A 16,489-nucleotide genomic window follows, 5' to 3' on the forward strand; every position below is an offset into this window, starting at 1 on the left:
TTTTAGCTGTTCCTTTTTGTTTAGAGTGAATTTTACAAATAACAACAACCTTTAATCCCTCTTGCATACATTTTCCTCTTCAGGCTATAAAATTTATGAGTTTGGATTGTCACTGAAATGGAGGGTAACTCTGCAAAGACAGTATTCAACAGTTAGAGTTAAAAAGTTCACCTGCTTCTTCGAGGGAAATCTTCCAATTTGACACAAATACCATTCCAATTTCACTATGAAAAATTAGAGGCCTCAGTTTCAGATAGCACCCACTCATGTGTCCTGATTTTAAGCATGAGAATGATATTGCGAGCATTGAAATATTAGGCAAATATGAAGCAGTTTGCAGTAGTGGGTTGTGAATTAAAATGTTACTTAAAGAAATGGAAATCAATATATATTTTTCTCAGAATAAAGGCATTTCTTAAAGTAGCACAAGACAATACTTTGACTGTATGTTCCTCCTGGCTCCTATTCTCCTGGAATGCCTTTCATTTGTGAGGTTGAAGTAACCTTTTCTGTTATTACTTATTAGTTTCAAAACTGAGACTGAGGATGCCCCAGGACCCTCAAATTTAACACGTTGCCTGATTAGGCTTTAAATGACAGTCATTTTCTTACAGGCTGATATGTGTGTATCACTGCTTTAAAGATGTAATCCAGAAGAAAGTTCCACATGGGACAGTAACTATGTTAGGGGAGCTAAACCTGTTATTCTGTGAGACAAGGAAATGAACCTTGCTTCAGTTCAGTTGGAGCCTGGATTTGGGAGAAGTTATCTGGTGCCACAAAACGAATTAGTAAGCAGAGACCTGAAGACCACTAAGTTTATTTTAAGAATGTGTTGCCAGAGATCTAATAAATTTAGTTACTGCTGCAGGCCATGCATACATGAGGCCTTACTAATCCAGGTGGTGTTTTTTTTCCCTCAGAGGGAGGTGCGGGGTGTGGATCCTTAGGAAAAAAGGTATTCTGCTTTAGGTAATATGGGCCTTATTTAATGATAGACATGACAGCTTGAGTGGTATGTTTGGGTTTTCTCTGTTATTACTCACAAGGAAGTTTAAATTATTTCTGTTGCAACATTAGTTTGTGACTATGCAACGTGATAATTAGTTTAATGACAACATGGAAATAACTTTGTAATAACATAGTAATTATTCTAAACCAAATAGATTTTTTTTTAAATAATCTGTATTTAAAATATTACTTTTAAATATTCTGAAGATTACTTTTAAAGTGTTTGAATTTACAAGTTTACTGTATTACAGTTCAGGATTAGTTGTATCTTTGAATTTTCTCAGGACTCTTCTTCGTGCATGTGTGAAAATCATGTTACTGGACTTCTGTTTATCCATCTAGACTGGTGGGCTTAAAGCTCTCCCATTGTATTCAATGAAGTGGGCCAAATCTTTCCAGAGGGTAATCCTGCTGTTCATATCAGATGATGCATACCTGCAGTTCTTCCCATACATTGTACCTACACAGCTAGCCTAAATTCAACATACATCTATTACACGATAAAATTAGATTATATGTATCCTACCCTTAAGTAGCAGGTTTCTTGTCTTCACCTTTTGTGGAACAGGTGCCACAAGAGTTGATTATGTTCCTGTGCCCTGGGACCTGAGAAACACCATAGTGTTTTGTCAGTAGTGGTTATTCCCTGGAACTATTGAATTTGGCTGATTTTTTTTTTTTTTTTTTTTCTGCTGAGAAACAGTGGTCATTTTTTATCCAATAGGCAATAATATAAAGCATTGTTTCAAAATATGGACATATCTCTACAATAACAATAAAGACTTCTGAGAACGAAGTGCTGCTAGGTGTAGTGGGACATACATAATAACTGTCAACTGTCTTCCTTCAAATGCTTCCTCTCCTGTCATTCCCCTTTGGTTTTGTCCTGCTTCTTTTGAATCTGATTATATGAATTAGCTCTGCAGAAGGAAGGGTAAGCTCCCAAGCTTTTTACTACTTTCACATAAAGGCTGTCAGCAGTGATTACTAGCTGCTGATTAGTTTAAAATAATTACTGGTAAGTGCCTAGCAAATAAGGCTGTACTAACCAAGAGGTAGGTGGCACATGTATTTTGTTTAACTTGTTTTTTTTTTGCCTGCTCATCACCTTATTGACTGGGCAAAGTAAAGTAATTTGAGTGAGAAGAGGAATAATATGAATATTTTTTGCCCAGTGGTACTGTGTTCAGTCTTGCTAAGAACTTTTCAGGTAGCTCAATGTCTTTCTCTTCTGTTACAAACAACAATTCAGCAGCACACACGGGTTGCCCAGGGAGGTTGTGAATGCTCCATCCCTGGCGGTGTTCAAGGCCAGGTTGGGCAGAGCCTTGGGTGACATGATTTAGCATAAGGTGTCCCTGCCCGTGGCAGGTGGCTTGGAACTAGATGGTTTTAAGGTCCTTTCCAACCCTAACTGTTCTATGATTCTATGAATTGGCAATTGCTTAAGTTAACCCAGCATATATCTCCAGACTGTACTTGGAGACATCCTTAATTATGCTTAGTTGAATTTTACTGGGATCAAAATCTAATATGCAGTAGCTAGCCTTTACATCCATGTCTCTTTTCTCAGTTCCCCTCCTCATTTTGTAACAAAACAACTCTACAGTGTTCTTCAGATTTTTTTCCTGCTACATGACTTCAAACATTTGTCTGAGCCCTGCCAAATGGGGCCATTAAATCTTCTTTCTTGTGGGGAGACATAAAATAGAAGCAAAAAAGAATTACAGAAACTAGTGAAAGATGGAAACTGTCTACAGTTCATTGGATACCAGCAATTACACTCAAGGCAAGCAAAGTCCATAACACTGGGAAGAGTGTGTTTTCTCATGAGAAGTCAGAGATAGCATTGTTTTAGTCCCTAATCACTAAGGGCTAGTTTAAGGGGTTGGTTTTGGTTGTTCTGCAAATATACTGTGTTACAGTGGGAGATAGAATGCAGAAGGGTGCAGAGTTCAGCAAGTTTAGTGATTGGAGTTCATTGTAGTACATTTTTAAAAAAGTTTATAAAGTGAAGCATTTTAATGGGTTTCTAATTGGATAAAATTATGAAGTTAGCTTATGCATCGTTGAAGTCAATTCAAAACATTCTAATGGTATATTTTACATACTGAGTTTACTTACACGTTTCACATCTGCAAATAATTTTTCTATATTAAGTTAACGCAGTTTTACAGGATATGCCTTTTCTGATGATCATAACAGAGGGAATAACGTATGATCATAGAATTATAAATAGGTAGTATTGGAAGGGATCTTTAAAGATCTAGCCCAATGCCGTGCTGCCCCAATGATTGAAGAACTTTTCTCATCTATATCATAGGTGGGGTTGTGTTAATAGTTTGACAGTCAAAGCATTACTTGAGACCTTTGCCTTTTTAACCTGGAGGTAGAATGTCCTAGGACCATGACATACTATGATAAATCAGAGTTGTTGAAGCTATCCATCTTGAGTTAAACATGTAGTATCTTCTCTGTATCTATTCTGACTATCAGAATTGTCTAAGATTGTCTCTTCCTTGTCTAGTCTGCCAAAAAAAGTTTATACAAACCAGGAATAACATTAGCAAATAGTGTGGGAAACAAAAAACTTGAGAAGTGCTAAGGTTGACAGGGAGCTTCCTGACTAAATAGGGAATAATGATGTTTGGGATGAAGATTTCTGCATTTCAGAACAGATTTTAGATCTACTAAAACTGCTGAAGTAACTTTATCCTGGTATAGATTAACTCGGTTTGGCACAGAAGAAGGCTGATCAGAGGATGAGAAAATAGGACAAATGTCTCAAACCAGATGATTCCCTTTTCTTTACTCTCTTGCTGTCTTTGTGTTCTCTGCAGGTTGTTCAGGAGTGGGTTTTCTTCTTCATATGCTTTATGTACCTGCTTCAGTGAGGAGATCCATAGCAAGGAGGGTAGAGTAGTCCAACTTCAGTAACCCTGCCTGAATGAGGCACCCAGTAGGGTCAAATATTCTGAACCAATAAAGAAAGACTGCAGCTCTTGCAGACATGGAAACAAATCAGCAAGTAGTAGCAGAACCTGGAAAGAACTGGAGGAAGAGAGAGGAAATTTTTGTTAAGATGTCTTGCTGTGGTTTTATTTATGCCATATGATGATTCCTGTACTATCACAGTTGATCTGATTCTCCTTTTTAACATCCTTTAGTAGTCTGTTGAGGAAGCAAGATAAGAATAGAAAGGAAAAAAGACCAAATTAAAAATATTAAGGAAACTGTTCGTTCTTAGTGCCTTATTTACCGCTGGGGGGGGGGGAGGGGGGGAGGGGAGGGGTGTGTTTTGGGTGTTTAGGATTTGTTTTTTTCTTCTCTTTCTTGTGTTTGTTTGTTGCCCTGGAAGAATTTATAGGTTGTGTTTTTTCCCATTAAAAAAAACCACTTAATGACTAAAGAGAGCAGATATGTTGCACCATAAAGCTGTACGAGACAGCTGTGTTTCTAACAGCAATATCTTGTGGACACAGTGAGACTTCGTGGCTACATTTTTACAGGTTAGACACTCTTTAGCTGATTCATCTCTGACTGATTATGCCACAGATACCATGTAGGGAAGCCAGTATCTGTTATCAAGATACATCAACTTCTACTGTGTCAGTAAGTGAACACTCGTATAGTTGTATGCTTTTGTTTATGAATTAGGGTTCTGAGGTAGCTCCTAGGGACAGCAAAGCTACAATCAAATGTTCATCAGCATTATAATATGCCCTTCAGGTCAGTGCTCAAGAGATACGATTTAATGATAGAGATAGATCTAATGATAAAGATAGATTTTATAATGTCTTCACACAAACCAGTGATCTGTGGAGAGAACTGGAGCTAATTCTTTCCTTCTCCGAGCTCTTTGCATCATGATAGAAAGTTCTGACAATCTAATCTGAATTTCTCATGGAGGTTTTACATCTTTTTAAAGATATATGAACAGCATGGTTAGAACGATAAAGGCTTAAATGAGAATATTCATTTTAGTATTTTTTCCCTCTAACCACCTTTTCTCACTAGATTAAAGAATAAGACATACGCTGTTACATTTGTCCCAGGAAACTAATGAGAAGACATAACATAAGGCTAACCTAAAGTACGTGCTGGTGTAGCTAACACTATACTTACTGGGTTTGTGCAGCTCATTAGTTTTTGGTATGCGTTTTTGTAGCCTTTGTCAGTAACAACAGAGGTCAAAAGAGAAGAAAGAAGCAGAGGAAAGAGTGCAATGTGATGCTCAAGTATCCCTACTTTTGTTTACCCAAGACCATTGCCTTTATATGAGATCACACAAGTATGGTAGTTGTTTTTTTCTAACAGATGAGTCAATAAAGAAACAGAGAGGCTTACCTCTGGAGAAAAGTGGAAGCATATGAAAGGGCTGCCTAATTTTTCAAATAATAGAATGGAAGAAACTGGAAGGGGAAAATAAACCTCCATTTAGTTCTTCTTCCAGTACTTAAGCCATGTGTGAACAGACATATTTAGATATGTTTCTCTGCTGCTCAGAGAAATTGCTTTATTCACTGGCTTGTGTACAGAAGTGTTAAGTTCTAAAGGAGGCTCCTGGTGCATTTCAGTCATTACCTGAGCAAGCCTTGTTCAGTAGCAGCACCTTGTGGGAAGGAAATCAGACTACAGCCTCTCACACAAGCAAATGTTCCCAGAAGACAGTTGCTGAATGAGCATCTGCCTTCGATGAGCTGAACAGGTTATATGATTCTTGCTATGGAATTTAGAGAATTGTCCTGAGTAATAACAAACATATCCAATAGGATGATATACAGGACTTGATTTGTCAAGCTCTTCTATGTGTGGCATCCAGAATCCCTACATTGACAAGAAATGCCTTTTTACTGTGGAAAATCAGTGAACAGATGGCGGTAAACTGTACATGAGAAAGTAAAGCTATGCTATATTTTATCAGAAATGTGTTAATCTAACTGGAGATACTCAGTCTATTGTGCAGTCATTTGGTTTATAGTCAATGGAATGGATGCTAGCTCTTTTCAGCTGTTATCTTTCCAACTGAAAAAAAGTAGCATTTTTAAGTGGACCTTTGAGGGCCATCTGTTTGCAGTTGTCATTTATGGCTTGCTTTTCTAGACCAAGAAATGCTCCATGAAGCCTGCCATTTCAAGAAATATTTCCTGTTTTGTTACAGTTGTGCAAATCCCATTAATTGTAGACACTGTTGTGTCTCACTCCCATTTCTGCTGGGAGTGAGAGCTTAGGGTGGGATTTGCTTAAATATCAGGCTGGTTCTTAGTGCTTTGCAGGTGGAAACAAATGACTTCCGTATCATCCCCTCAAAACTTTGAGGGATGTTTCCTGTATTCCTGCGTTGCTTTGGCTTCAAAAAAGGAAGCCTACATCTGCTGATAATTATATGGGCATTTTTGTTTGAGGAGGACTGTGAAGGTTCTTCCAATTACTGTAAGAAGAAATATAGTCTTCAAATTCAGGACAATGCCATCCACAGCTCCTAGCCAGAGGTGCTGGCTTGGTCCATCTTAAAGGTTCAGTTTCCCTAGCTGAATGTACTGCTTGTTGTCCTGTGCTTTCAATTCCCAGTGTTTGAGTGCACAGAAACCATTCTTGTTCCTATTAGTAAGACTGTAGGGAAGCTGTTGTGCTACAGCTACAGTAGAGACATTGGAAAGGATCTCTGGAGTCTGCTCACCAGGAATGTGTTGCTACAGTTGTGCCCACATAAAAATAACTATGTAAAAAGAACTGTGAGGACATCTTTTGGTCTAGACTCTAAAAACTAGTACTCAGTACACATCTCAGCAACTTACTCAGTTTGGGGCATTCACCAAATTGTGAAGACAGATCGGTTGCAAAATACTTTAAGATCATTCTAATAAGAATTTGTATCTCTCTAAATCTTCTTAGGTGACACAGGCAAACATACTCAACTCAAGATTTAAGTAACTTAAGAGTTAAGCTTAGGAGGGCATAAGCATAGGTATAAACAGTAGCATGTATCAGGGATACTTAATCTTCTTGGAACCATTTCCTAGGAAGATGTGAAAGCTGTTCCTAGAATCATGCAGTGGTGATGAATCAATTCTAAACCAGTAAGAGCAGAAATCGTTAGATTTAATGAACAAAATACTGAGTTTTAGAAGCAGGCTGCGTGGGTAAATGCAGACTAAAAGATAGTAGGTATCATCTCCAGTCTCTCTGAATACTGAGGGTCTTCCAGTGCTTCTGGCACTCTGACCATATCAAGGAAGCTCTGTGTGACGTCCTGCCTTGTGTGTGGCAATACCAATATGGTTCTGCAGAAACTTGGATCATACACAATTTTTGTAATTTTCCCAAATATATTTCGATTAATTCTTGTTCTTTTCCCCTTGAACTAAAATAAAATATAAAATAAAATTAAATTAAATTAATATACTTGTTTATATGCATCTAAGATAAAATTTATTCCTATATGTTCCAAATTTATCATGGTTGGGTTCTTTACTTGTTATTTCTTAGTTTTAAATCTTTAAATCCTTTGGATTGCAATAGTCAGCTAAGATACACATCTTACCCAGCTTCTGTTAACCTCAGAAGAGAAAGTAGTATTTAACAAAAAAAGAAAAAATGATAAATATATTTTTATAATTTTGTTTTGCAGGAGGTAATAAGCTGAAGAATCAACATTTTCGCCTAAACTGGGCATGGATCTCCTTAGAAAAGGAGTATTATTTAGTAAATGAAGACTCCAAGTATCTTGATGTTGTTCTTAAACGGAGAGGTTACCTGGGAGAAACGTCTTTTATAAGTAAGTGCTATTTTAGCCTTATTAATTGCTTCCATAAATCGCTGGCCAGATAGCTGATAAAATGTATCAATACAGCTATATCCTTTTGCTAGTGTTTCGTAATAAGCAAGCTAGATTCAAAGGAATATGTTCATTTATTAAAGGAAGTATCTTTTGTTATGGTGGATATGTGATTTCTTTAGTAATATAATGAAATTTTCATCTTTTCAGTCTTCTGCACTTTATTTTTGACTCAACAACCCAAGATTCAGTCCTTCTGCTTTTTATTTGATTGATGCCACTGTTGTGTTTGTTTCACAGAGTACAGTCTCTTTCCAGATTTTATTTTTTCCTGTAACGAGACAATACAGTTGTAGCAATTGGAAAAACAACAATAAACATAGATAATTTTCCAGGAAGGTTATTGTGAGCTGGTCTGATTAGCAGCTATGAACATTAGGCTCATTTTCTTCAGTCAGTCTTGGCAGTCGACTAAGGCTGATACAAGAGGTGTTGAAAGTTTTGCAGTGTCTGGAGAGTGAAAAGCTGAAAAAAGATTGTGTTATCACAGTCTGCAACCTCACACCTGTCTGTAGCTTCTGGATCTGTTCCCATCCTCTTCCCGGTGATGCATTTGGACCAGGGAGCATTATCCTTTTATAGTTTCATGTCAAACCTATTGTAAGCTTACAATGCTTAGAAAAGGCACTCAGTTTCAAGCTGGTTTTGCAGAGATACGTAAGTATTTACCTGGCATAGAGCACAAGCTCATGCTTATAAATCATGACTTCTGTTTAAGTCTCTTTCTGAATAAGAATCTGAGTTTCAGGTATTAAGATGTAGTTAGGGTACCTGTTTTGACATGAGATTTAAGGGATGTAAGTACTAGCTAAGTGAATCTAACTTAAAAGCGAATCTAACTTAAAAACCAAAACTTTGTTTTGGACAGTGGACTAACTTCGATAATATATTTCTTTTAAAGCAAGTGAAAGAACAAAAGAGATTAATTAAATATAAAGTTACAGATATGTGGTTTAAATTAATTACTGGTACTGATTAACAGATACTGATTTTACTTCTGATTCTTGAAATAGCATTTACAAAGCTTTCTACCTATAGATCCAAGTTAAGTTTCTGGATTGAGCTGACTAAAAATCCAACAAAACCAGTTTGAATAAATAGCCTCTGACTACCTTAATCCTGCAAAGTGGAATTACAGTGTTCGAAATACCATAAAAGATTTTGGTTAAGGTGCTTACTGGCCTTTCTGGTCCATGTGCAGCACCAAAGCGGCTGAAGGGTTGTAGGTTACGTAAAATGTTGGCTATGACTTAGGAGGAGGCCCAAGCAGGAAACAAGAAAGTCAAGGTTTGTGAGGAAAGGCAATACATTTTAATACACTAAAAAATACAGTTAGAAGAAACAGTCAGAGAAGGGGGAACTTTATGTTTTTTCTGAAAACCTGAGAGCTGTTCAAACAGAGGCCAAATGCATGAGGTGTAGATGGTTTTGAAGGGCTCTCTAATTTCCATCAGGGGCTGTCAGACAGCCTGAAATTGTGAGGCAAATGCCAGTGAAAAGCCGTTTTCGGGCAGCCTAGGTACCAGGTTACAAGGCCTGTGCTGTGTGTCGTGGATTTTTTCCCATGACATTGCAGTTTCAGCTTGACTTGAGTTTAGTGACTGTCATTACTCAAACACTGAAATAAGTGGATAACAATTTAAAACAATGATTACTGTAGTGGGAATGACCACACTGGTTCAGATTGGTTCATCTTTCATCTTATTCTGTATGTTTTACCCCTTCATGTCTTTATGTTTTCCTTACCTTTCCATTTGAAGGCTGAACTTTTCAGGTGTGTTTTTATTTTCTTCTAAGAGAAATAAATATTTTTGAGGGTTTCAGGCAGCATGTTATTTAGATGTTCTGGAACAGAAGAGAACCCAGAATGTTAAAGAGGGGGGAAATCTGTTTGCCTTTCTTGAACTGAATCCATTCTTGAATTACAGAGAAATGGAAACTTGACTGTGACCTCTGAGAATATAAAGGTTTCCTAGTATTTAGTTTTGCTTTGACTAATTCTGTCCAAACTGCATTTCATAATGTTAATTAATATACTTTCACCTCTATGTGTGACACCAGTATAAAATTGGTCAAGAGTAACAGAGCTGGCTTGAACACTCTCAGGTTGTGGAAAGTATATTTTTCTAAAAAGTCTTTTTTTTAAAGATGACATAATGAGAGAAAAATTGCAAGTGATGCTTTTAATTACCTGAATTCTTGTTTGTTTTGTTTTGTTTTGTTGTTTTTTTTTTGTTTTGTTTTTTTTTTTTTTCTGTCAGGTATTAGCACCAAAGATGGCACTGCCAAGAAAGATAGAGACTTCAGAGGAAAAGCTCAGAAACAGGTGCAGTTTAATCCTGGCCAAACCTTAGCTACATGGCGAGTACGGATTTTGAGTGATGGTGAACATGAACAGTCTGAATCCTTCCAAATTGTTCTTTCTGAGCCTGTCATGGCAGTTCTGGAATTTCCTGCTGTATCCACGGTGGAAATTATCGACCCAGGAGATGGTAAGAACCTTTCCAGAACTGTACTGCCAATATGGGCATATACCAAAAGGCAAGCTGCTGAGCAAATGCTGTGAGTAACATTGGATAGTAAAGCTTACCTTTCCTTAGATTATTTCTGAAGACAGACTTGGGCATTGGGTAGCTGTTTGTCCTCTACCACTTTAAGTGATTCATGACTATATGACTAAGGTAGCATTCTTTAATGAAATACCTGCATTTTTCCTATATTATCTCTAGTTTGTTGCTTGTCTAGTTTTGTCTTCATTTTAGGTTTAACAGGTTTTCAGTTCAGTGTGTTTGCAAACAGAGTGTATCTGCATAGGTGTTTGATTTGATTTAATTTGCCATGATAATTCATGTGGGAGAGGATGGTACAGAAAATACAGGCTGATTGGTACCAACAAGTCTGGGTCTTGGAGCAAACTAGTTGTGTCTGTTAGGTCTTAAGCTGAGAAGCTCAGTAAGGGTTCACTAGACCAAGGACATCACAAACTACCAAGAAAAAAATAAAATTATGTTTAAATGTAAATGAAAAAAAAAGCTTATTAAAAAGAAGGAGAAAAAAAATTGAAGAAAGAAACTAGAATGTGCTCTGGTTGCGTTATTTTTTAACTGCATCCAGACACTTGAACTCTTGGGCCATGGTCACACCAAACTATCCTTAAGGAGTCTTTCACATACTGAGTGACAGTAACAGATTGTTTTAAATAGCCTTCCCTAATTAACATTTGAAGAGGACTGCAGGAAAATTGTCAGACATCCGTATTTTGTCATTGAGATATGGAAATTACTTGAAAATGTGTTAAATCTATTTTTGTATGATCAGTGAGATAGCACAATCCAAGATAATCATCTGAGTTGTCTTAATGCAAACAATTTTTTTTCTATATTTTACATTAAGATAATTTTTAGTAATTATTCATAAAGTGGATTGCATAGGAGAAAATCAGTGCACCACTGCAAATCAAGGAATATCTACAGGAAAAACAGAGAAAGAACTCTGAGAGGAAGGATTGGGTTTCCTGATAATCTTTTAAAGTGCAGGTAATGAGAAGGTCAGATGCCAGCTAAAGAGGAGCCATCAAAAGTTTTATTCTGCTTCCAGTGAAAATGATTTTAAAATTAATTGATTTTAATGGTGAAGTCTTAGCACCAAAATAGTGAGTTTGCTTGAAAAGCTGTACCAGCCCCTCAGTGTATGGGACATTAGTTAATGTTTTATTCCAAAAATAGCTTGCATAAGGTGTGTTTTCTTACACTAGCTGATATGGTCTAGATCATTCTCCCCTGATCTTTTATGCTGTTCATAAGATCTGTTAAACTTTTATAGTGTCATTTTACTCCTAGTTGGATAATTATAAGAGAGACAGGAAAAAGAACAAATCAGATTCCTGCATTTTACTTCAAGGATAGAGTTTTTAATTTTGTCAAACTAATTCTAAATGGAGAAATAAAAGGAGTAAATCTGGGGGCTTTAGTGTTACCTTTTGGTTTACTTTAAGACAAGGTAGCGATTTGCTGCTTTTCGCATTTTTTTTTTTTATTTCCTGGAATAGTGAATGTGTATAGATTTTATCAAACCTAAATTACAGCATTTTTAAGGCAAGCTTTTACCTTAAATCACGCTAGTAGTATTTTCCAGTTGGAGAAATCAAACATGGAACATGTTTTCAAAGAAGTCACCTGGCAATTTTCAGAACATTTTTTGCCTAAGTATTCTGCAATAATGAAATTATTTGCTTTGTGCTGTCAGCTGGTACCACTTCATTTAATATTTTACAGAATTATATCCTGTTTGGATTGCAGTCATATTAATGAAACTAAAGGTTCTTGTATGCATAACCACCTTTTGTTCTTGAGGTTTTGAGAGGACAAGAGCAAAGCTGAACCTGAATTCCAGTAACAACATAGAATTCAGTAATCTATTTATATGAGTATAAAATAATAAATGAGTTTAAAATGCATTTTAGTGGGGTTGTTTCCTTGAAAAAGAAGATCTGACATGTTTTGGTCCAATACCTTTTAGGGTGAGATTGCTCTCCAGACTTCACTGACTGTATTGGCTATGTCGCCTTTGAGTAAAACAGGAATGTAGACATGAAACCAACTTGAATCAAATGCCCAAGTCAAAGTGAGATAGCAAATGCTCAGTCTTGCGTCCCCTCAATACCAAATGAGTTTTACTGTGAGCTTGATCGCATAAGTTAAACAGCAACTTTTCAGAACTGCTGCTTGTGTGTGAGCTATGCTATCGATGCTTCTGTTATTAAAAGTTAATAGTAAAATACCATGGAAATAATAAAAATATAGACCTTTGTGGAAGATTTCTTCAAACAATGTCTTGCGCCATTAGCCCTAGATAAGTTAATTGGTTATGTCAGAGACTGCTTAGTGAGTACTTCTGAATTCAGACCTAATGATCTGATTTTCAATTCTGAAAGACTAAGAAACTCTACGTCTCTCACCCTCCATATTTTTCTTAAAATTTATCCCCATTGATGGTAAATATGAGTTATTTGTTGCCCTTTAGATTATGCTAAAATGCTTCTGGCTAACTTACAGGTGACTTTATGAGGTCATAAATCTATGTAAACAGATGTGTCTGTTCTTTACAGAATCAACAGTCTTTCTTCCTCAGTCCACCTATACTATTAAAGAAGACGTTGGTGAATTATTTATTCCAGTCAGAAGAAGTGGAGACGTGAGCCAGGAACTGATGGTTATCTGCTACACACAACAAGGTAACAGAATTTACTGTAGGAGAAAAAAAAAAAAAAAGTTAAAAATGGAAAACAGGCAGAAAAGCAAAAAGAATTGCACTATCTATTGCATAATAGATTTGTTTATAACTGTTCATTACATTTTTCACCTAAATATCTTCAGTCGCAACTGGAAATGTATTCATCAATGCAATCAGTCTTAGAGTGTTACTGAATAAGCTGAAAAATTCTGAATAAGCTGAAAAATTATCGTGTTCCAAATTTCTGCCATTTATTAGGAGGTGAAGAGGATCTGTGTTCTTTATGGTTTTGCAAATTTTTCTATGCAGCCCGATGTATCTGAGAGTGGTGGGAACTGAAAGCACTGCAGTGATTGCGTAGGATATCCTTTACTTGTTTATATATGGAAGAAATTGGTATAAAATAATATTGCTTAATTGGCATACTTCTCCTTTCTCTATCTTTTGGTCTCCTATTAATTATATTCACACAGGGCATGGGTTCTCTACACCCCTGCTGTTATTATAATTTTTCATGTGAAGACATGAAGAAACATTTTTGGAGAGATGATCTGGAATAAGAATTATTTGTTTTTTTCATCAAATTCTATCTGTTTTAATTCATTTCTGGTCCACTGAATATTCAGTGAATAAATTATACTAAAGGAGTTAATTTGTAACTCTCACAGGGTCTCCTCTGTCAGCCTGTGTCTCTTGTGGTAGACTACAATATTTCTTCTGACTTAAAACCTGCAAATGAATTTGAGGAGCCATGTGCTTGCATTGAATCAGATGCAGAACTAGTTTGTCCAGAGGCCTCAGAAATACAACCTGTTCAGAGATTTCAGCCCATCTTTCACCTAAAAGTAAATAGAAATTAAAAGATAATAATGAAAATAAAATTCAGCTTCTGTGAGGGGATCATTAGAATATATATCACAGTATGTATAGTGACTGTTTTCCTTTTATGCCACAGGAACAGCAACTGGCACTGCCCCAACCTCTGTACTGTCTTACTCTGACTACATATCCAGGCCCGAGGATCACAACAGCATTCTGCGTTTTGACAAAGACGAACGAGAAAAAATGTGTCGGATTGTTATTATAGATGATTCCTTGTATGAAGAGGCTGAGACCTTTGATGTTATGCTGAGCATGCCAATGGGTGGAAGAATCGGTACAGAATTCCCAAGCACTCAAATTACCATTGTACCTGACAAGGATGATGGTAAGACATCATGTAATAAAGTGATATTCCCAGTTCTGGACAAATAACACTGCATTCACATCAGCACATAGAAACTGGATTTTTGCACTTCTTCCTGGTGGTTAAAGTACATGCTACTTCCATCTTGAGATTTGAAAGTAGTACTGGAAAGCTGTGTGGATTTTTAAAGTATTTAGCATTGGTATTTTATGGTTTCAGAAAATCACATGAGCAGTGATTGAGAGTGAGGAGATGCACCTTTCCATTCTATCATGGTTAACAGGTATAATCCAATATGTCACCCTGTACAGTCACCTTAGTATGTGTGATTCTGAGGTGGTGTCCACAAAGCCTTGAGGCCCGTTACATTATGCTCATAAGGGCCATATTACAGTTCCTGATGGACCAGAAACCATCTAGCAGCTGCTAGCAGGCAAGCTATATTCCTTTTGTCTAGAAGTGTCCATATATGCCTCCTTTGTCTTTTTAATAAAGCAAATAACCAAAAGATGTTGCTTTAGAAATCACCTTAGGGCATGCTAACAGAAGGATGTCCTTTGTTCGAATGGTCAATAGTGTTGATATATATTGCACTGAAACGGGCATTTCTGGTGGTGATTAGAGAGAGGTCTATGACTAAGGAAGAGTAGAATCAGCAACTGTTATCACCATTGTTATCACCATGTATTTGAAAATACTTGTAAATATTATTGTGACCTCAAGCTTCTCCTTCAGTGTCCTTAGCATTGGTGTGGCAAGTCTTTTTCTAGGAGTGGTAGCAGAAAGGTTTCCTGGTACAATTTCCCTCCTTTATACAGGGAATTTGGTGGCTGACAGCTCAACTGTAAATTCTGTGAAAGGAATACAGATAAGCTATTTCAGTCCTTTCTACGAGGCCATAAGCCATCTATTGTGACACTGTCATGTTTCCTAAAGACTGATGTGAGGAATTATATAGCACAGTACTCTTTGAAAGTCTGATGCCAAGATAGTCGATTATTATCAGCACAGGATTTCTCCCTAGTTAAGGATATAAAAGGTGGCTCTTAAAGGCAGGAAGTTGACACCCACCTAATTGCAACCTAAATACTCAGTCTGCCTGAAATGTCTCATGTGTAATCCAGTGACAGAGGTGACTTTGTTTTCTCTGTAGAGCATTTGAGTAGTCATATAACATTAGTGATACAACAGTTTGAAATAATACTTCTTGCAAAGTAATAGATCATATATCTAGTGAAAGCTGAAATATGTTTATCTGACTTTGCTGTGATAGCAAATGCAGGTTTATTTGTGTAGGTTTTTTACAACAGTTTTATTTTTTGAATAATTTTGATGAATTCATTAACTTTACAGTCTGTAGACAGCAAAGCATAGAATATTGGGAGAGTAGCTGTACAATGACACTGAATTAAAAATTAGGAAAGTTAACCAATCGCAATATAGTGTAGAATTTAACAATTTATGAAACTCCTACAATATATTAGGGAAGTTAACAAGAAATCTCTTTTATTTTAACCTGCTATTAGAAAACATGAGAAGTAATTTGGTTTGTATAGCACCATCCAGTTTTAAGTCTAATTTCCTGCATTTATAAGCACAACTTGCCTCAATGCTACAAACTTTTAAACAGGAACTATTTAACACAAATAATAATATTAAGGGATTTATTAAAAAAAGCTAGGGAAGTGTTTGAGACATTAGGGTAGAACATTTTCACTAGATAGGAAATGAAGCATCTACATTTGCTGGTAAGAGTAAACAGTATTTTGGATATTGAAAGATAGGTTTGGATAATTTTTTATAAACACTCACTTGTCTTTTTGCACCCAAATATTGCATATGCCATCTTTGAAATGGTGTGACAGAAATACCTTTTTTGCTTTCTATATCAGTGTAAGTACTCCCACAGTAAAGTCCATAATGTTCAAAAACTTAGTGACAATTCACTTGCTAGTCAGGTTTTCTAGCACATGCTTATAATTTGCAAAAAGCTGTAATACAGAGTAGATAAATTATAAGCTGTACCTTACATATTTATCTATGTATTCACACACATATGTACGTATGCTTATTTCAGATTGCGTGTATACACACATATTTCTGTTAACATGGGAGCAATTTAACACCCTGGCAATCACAATTGAAAGTCTACATACATAAGCAGGGGATTTTAAGTGGCTTTGGTTATTATTGTTTGCAGCAAATTTTAATAAATTAAAACA

General features: G+C 36.3%; 1 protein-coding gene across 4 annotated transcripts in view; it reads left to right on the top strand.

Moving 5' to 3' along the window:
• The window catches only part of FREM2 (FRAS1 related extracellular matrix 2), a 123,047-nt gene that overhangs the window by 53,925 nt on the left and 52,633 nt on the right, over window positions 1-16,489 (top strand). For all 4 annotated transcript variants that reach the window (XM_062614986.1, XM_062614987.1, XM_062614988.1 and 1 more), the window contains exons 3-6: window positions 7,643-7,789; window positions 10,111-10,341; window positions 12,957-13,082; window positions 14,037-14,288. In XM_062614986.1, coding sequence (XP_062470970.1) covers window positions 7,643-7,789; window positions 10,111-10,341; window positions 12,957-13,082; window positions 14,037-14,288 — 756 coding nt within the window. The remainder of the gene's footprint in view (window positions 1-7,642; window positions 7,790-10,110; window positions 10,342-12,956; window positions 13,083-14,036; window positions 14,289-16,489) is intronic.

Source organism: Pezoporus occidentalis, unplaced genomic scaffold, assembly GCF_034315485.1.
Source record: "Pezoporus occidentalis ecotype Australia unplaced genomic scaffold, CSIRO_AGI_Poc_V1 ctg18, whole genome shotgun sequence".
NCBI lineage: Eukaryota > Metazoa > Chordata > Aves > Psittaciformes > Psittacidae > Pezoporus > Pezoporus occidentalis.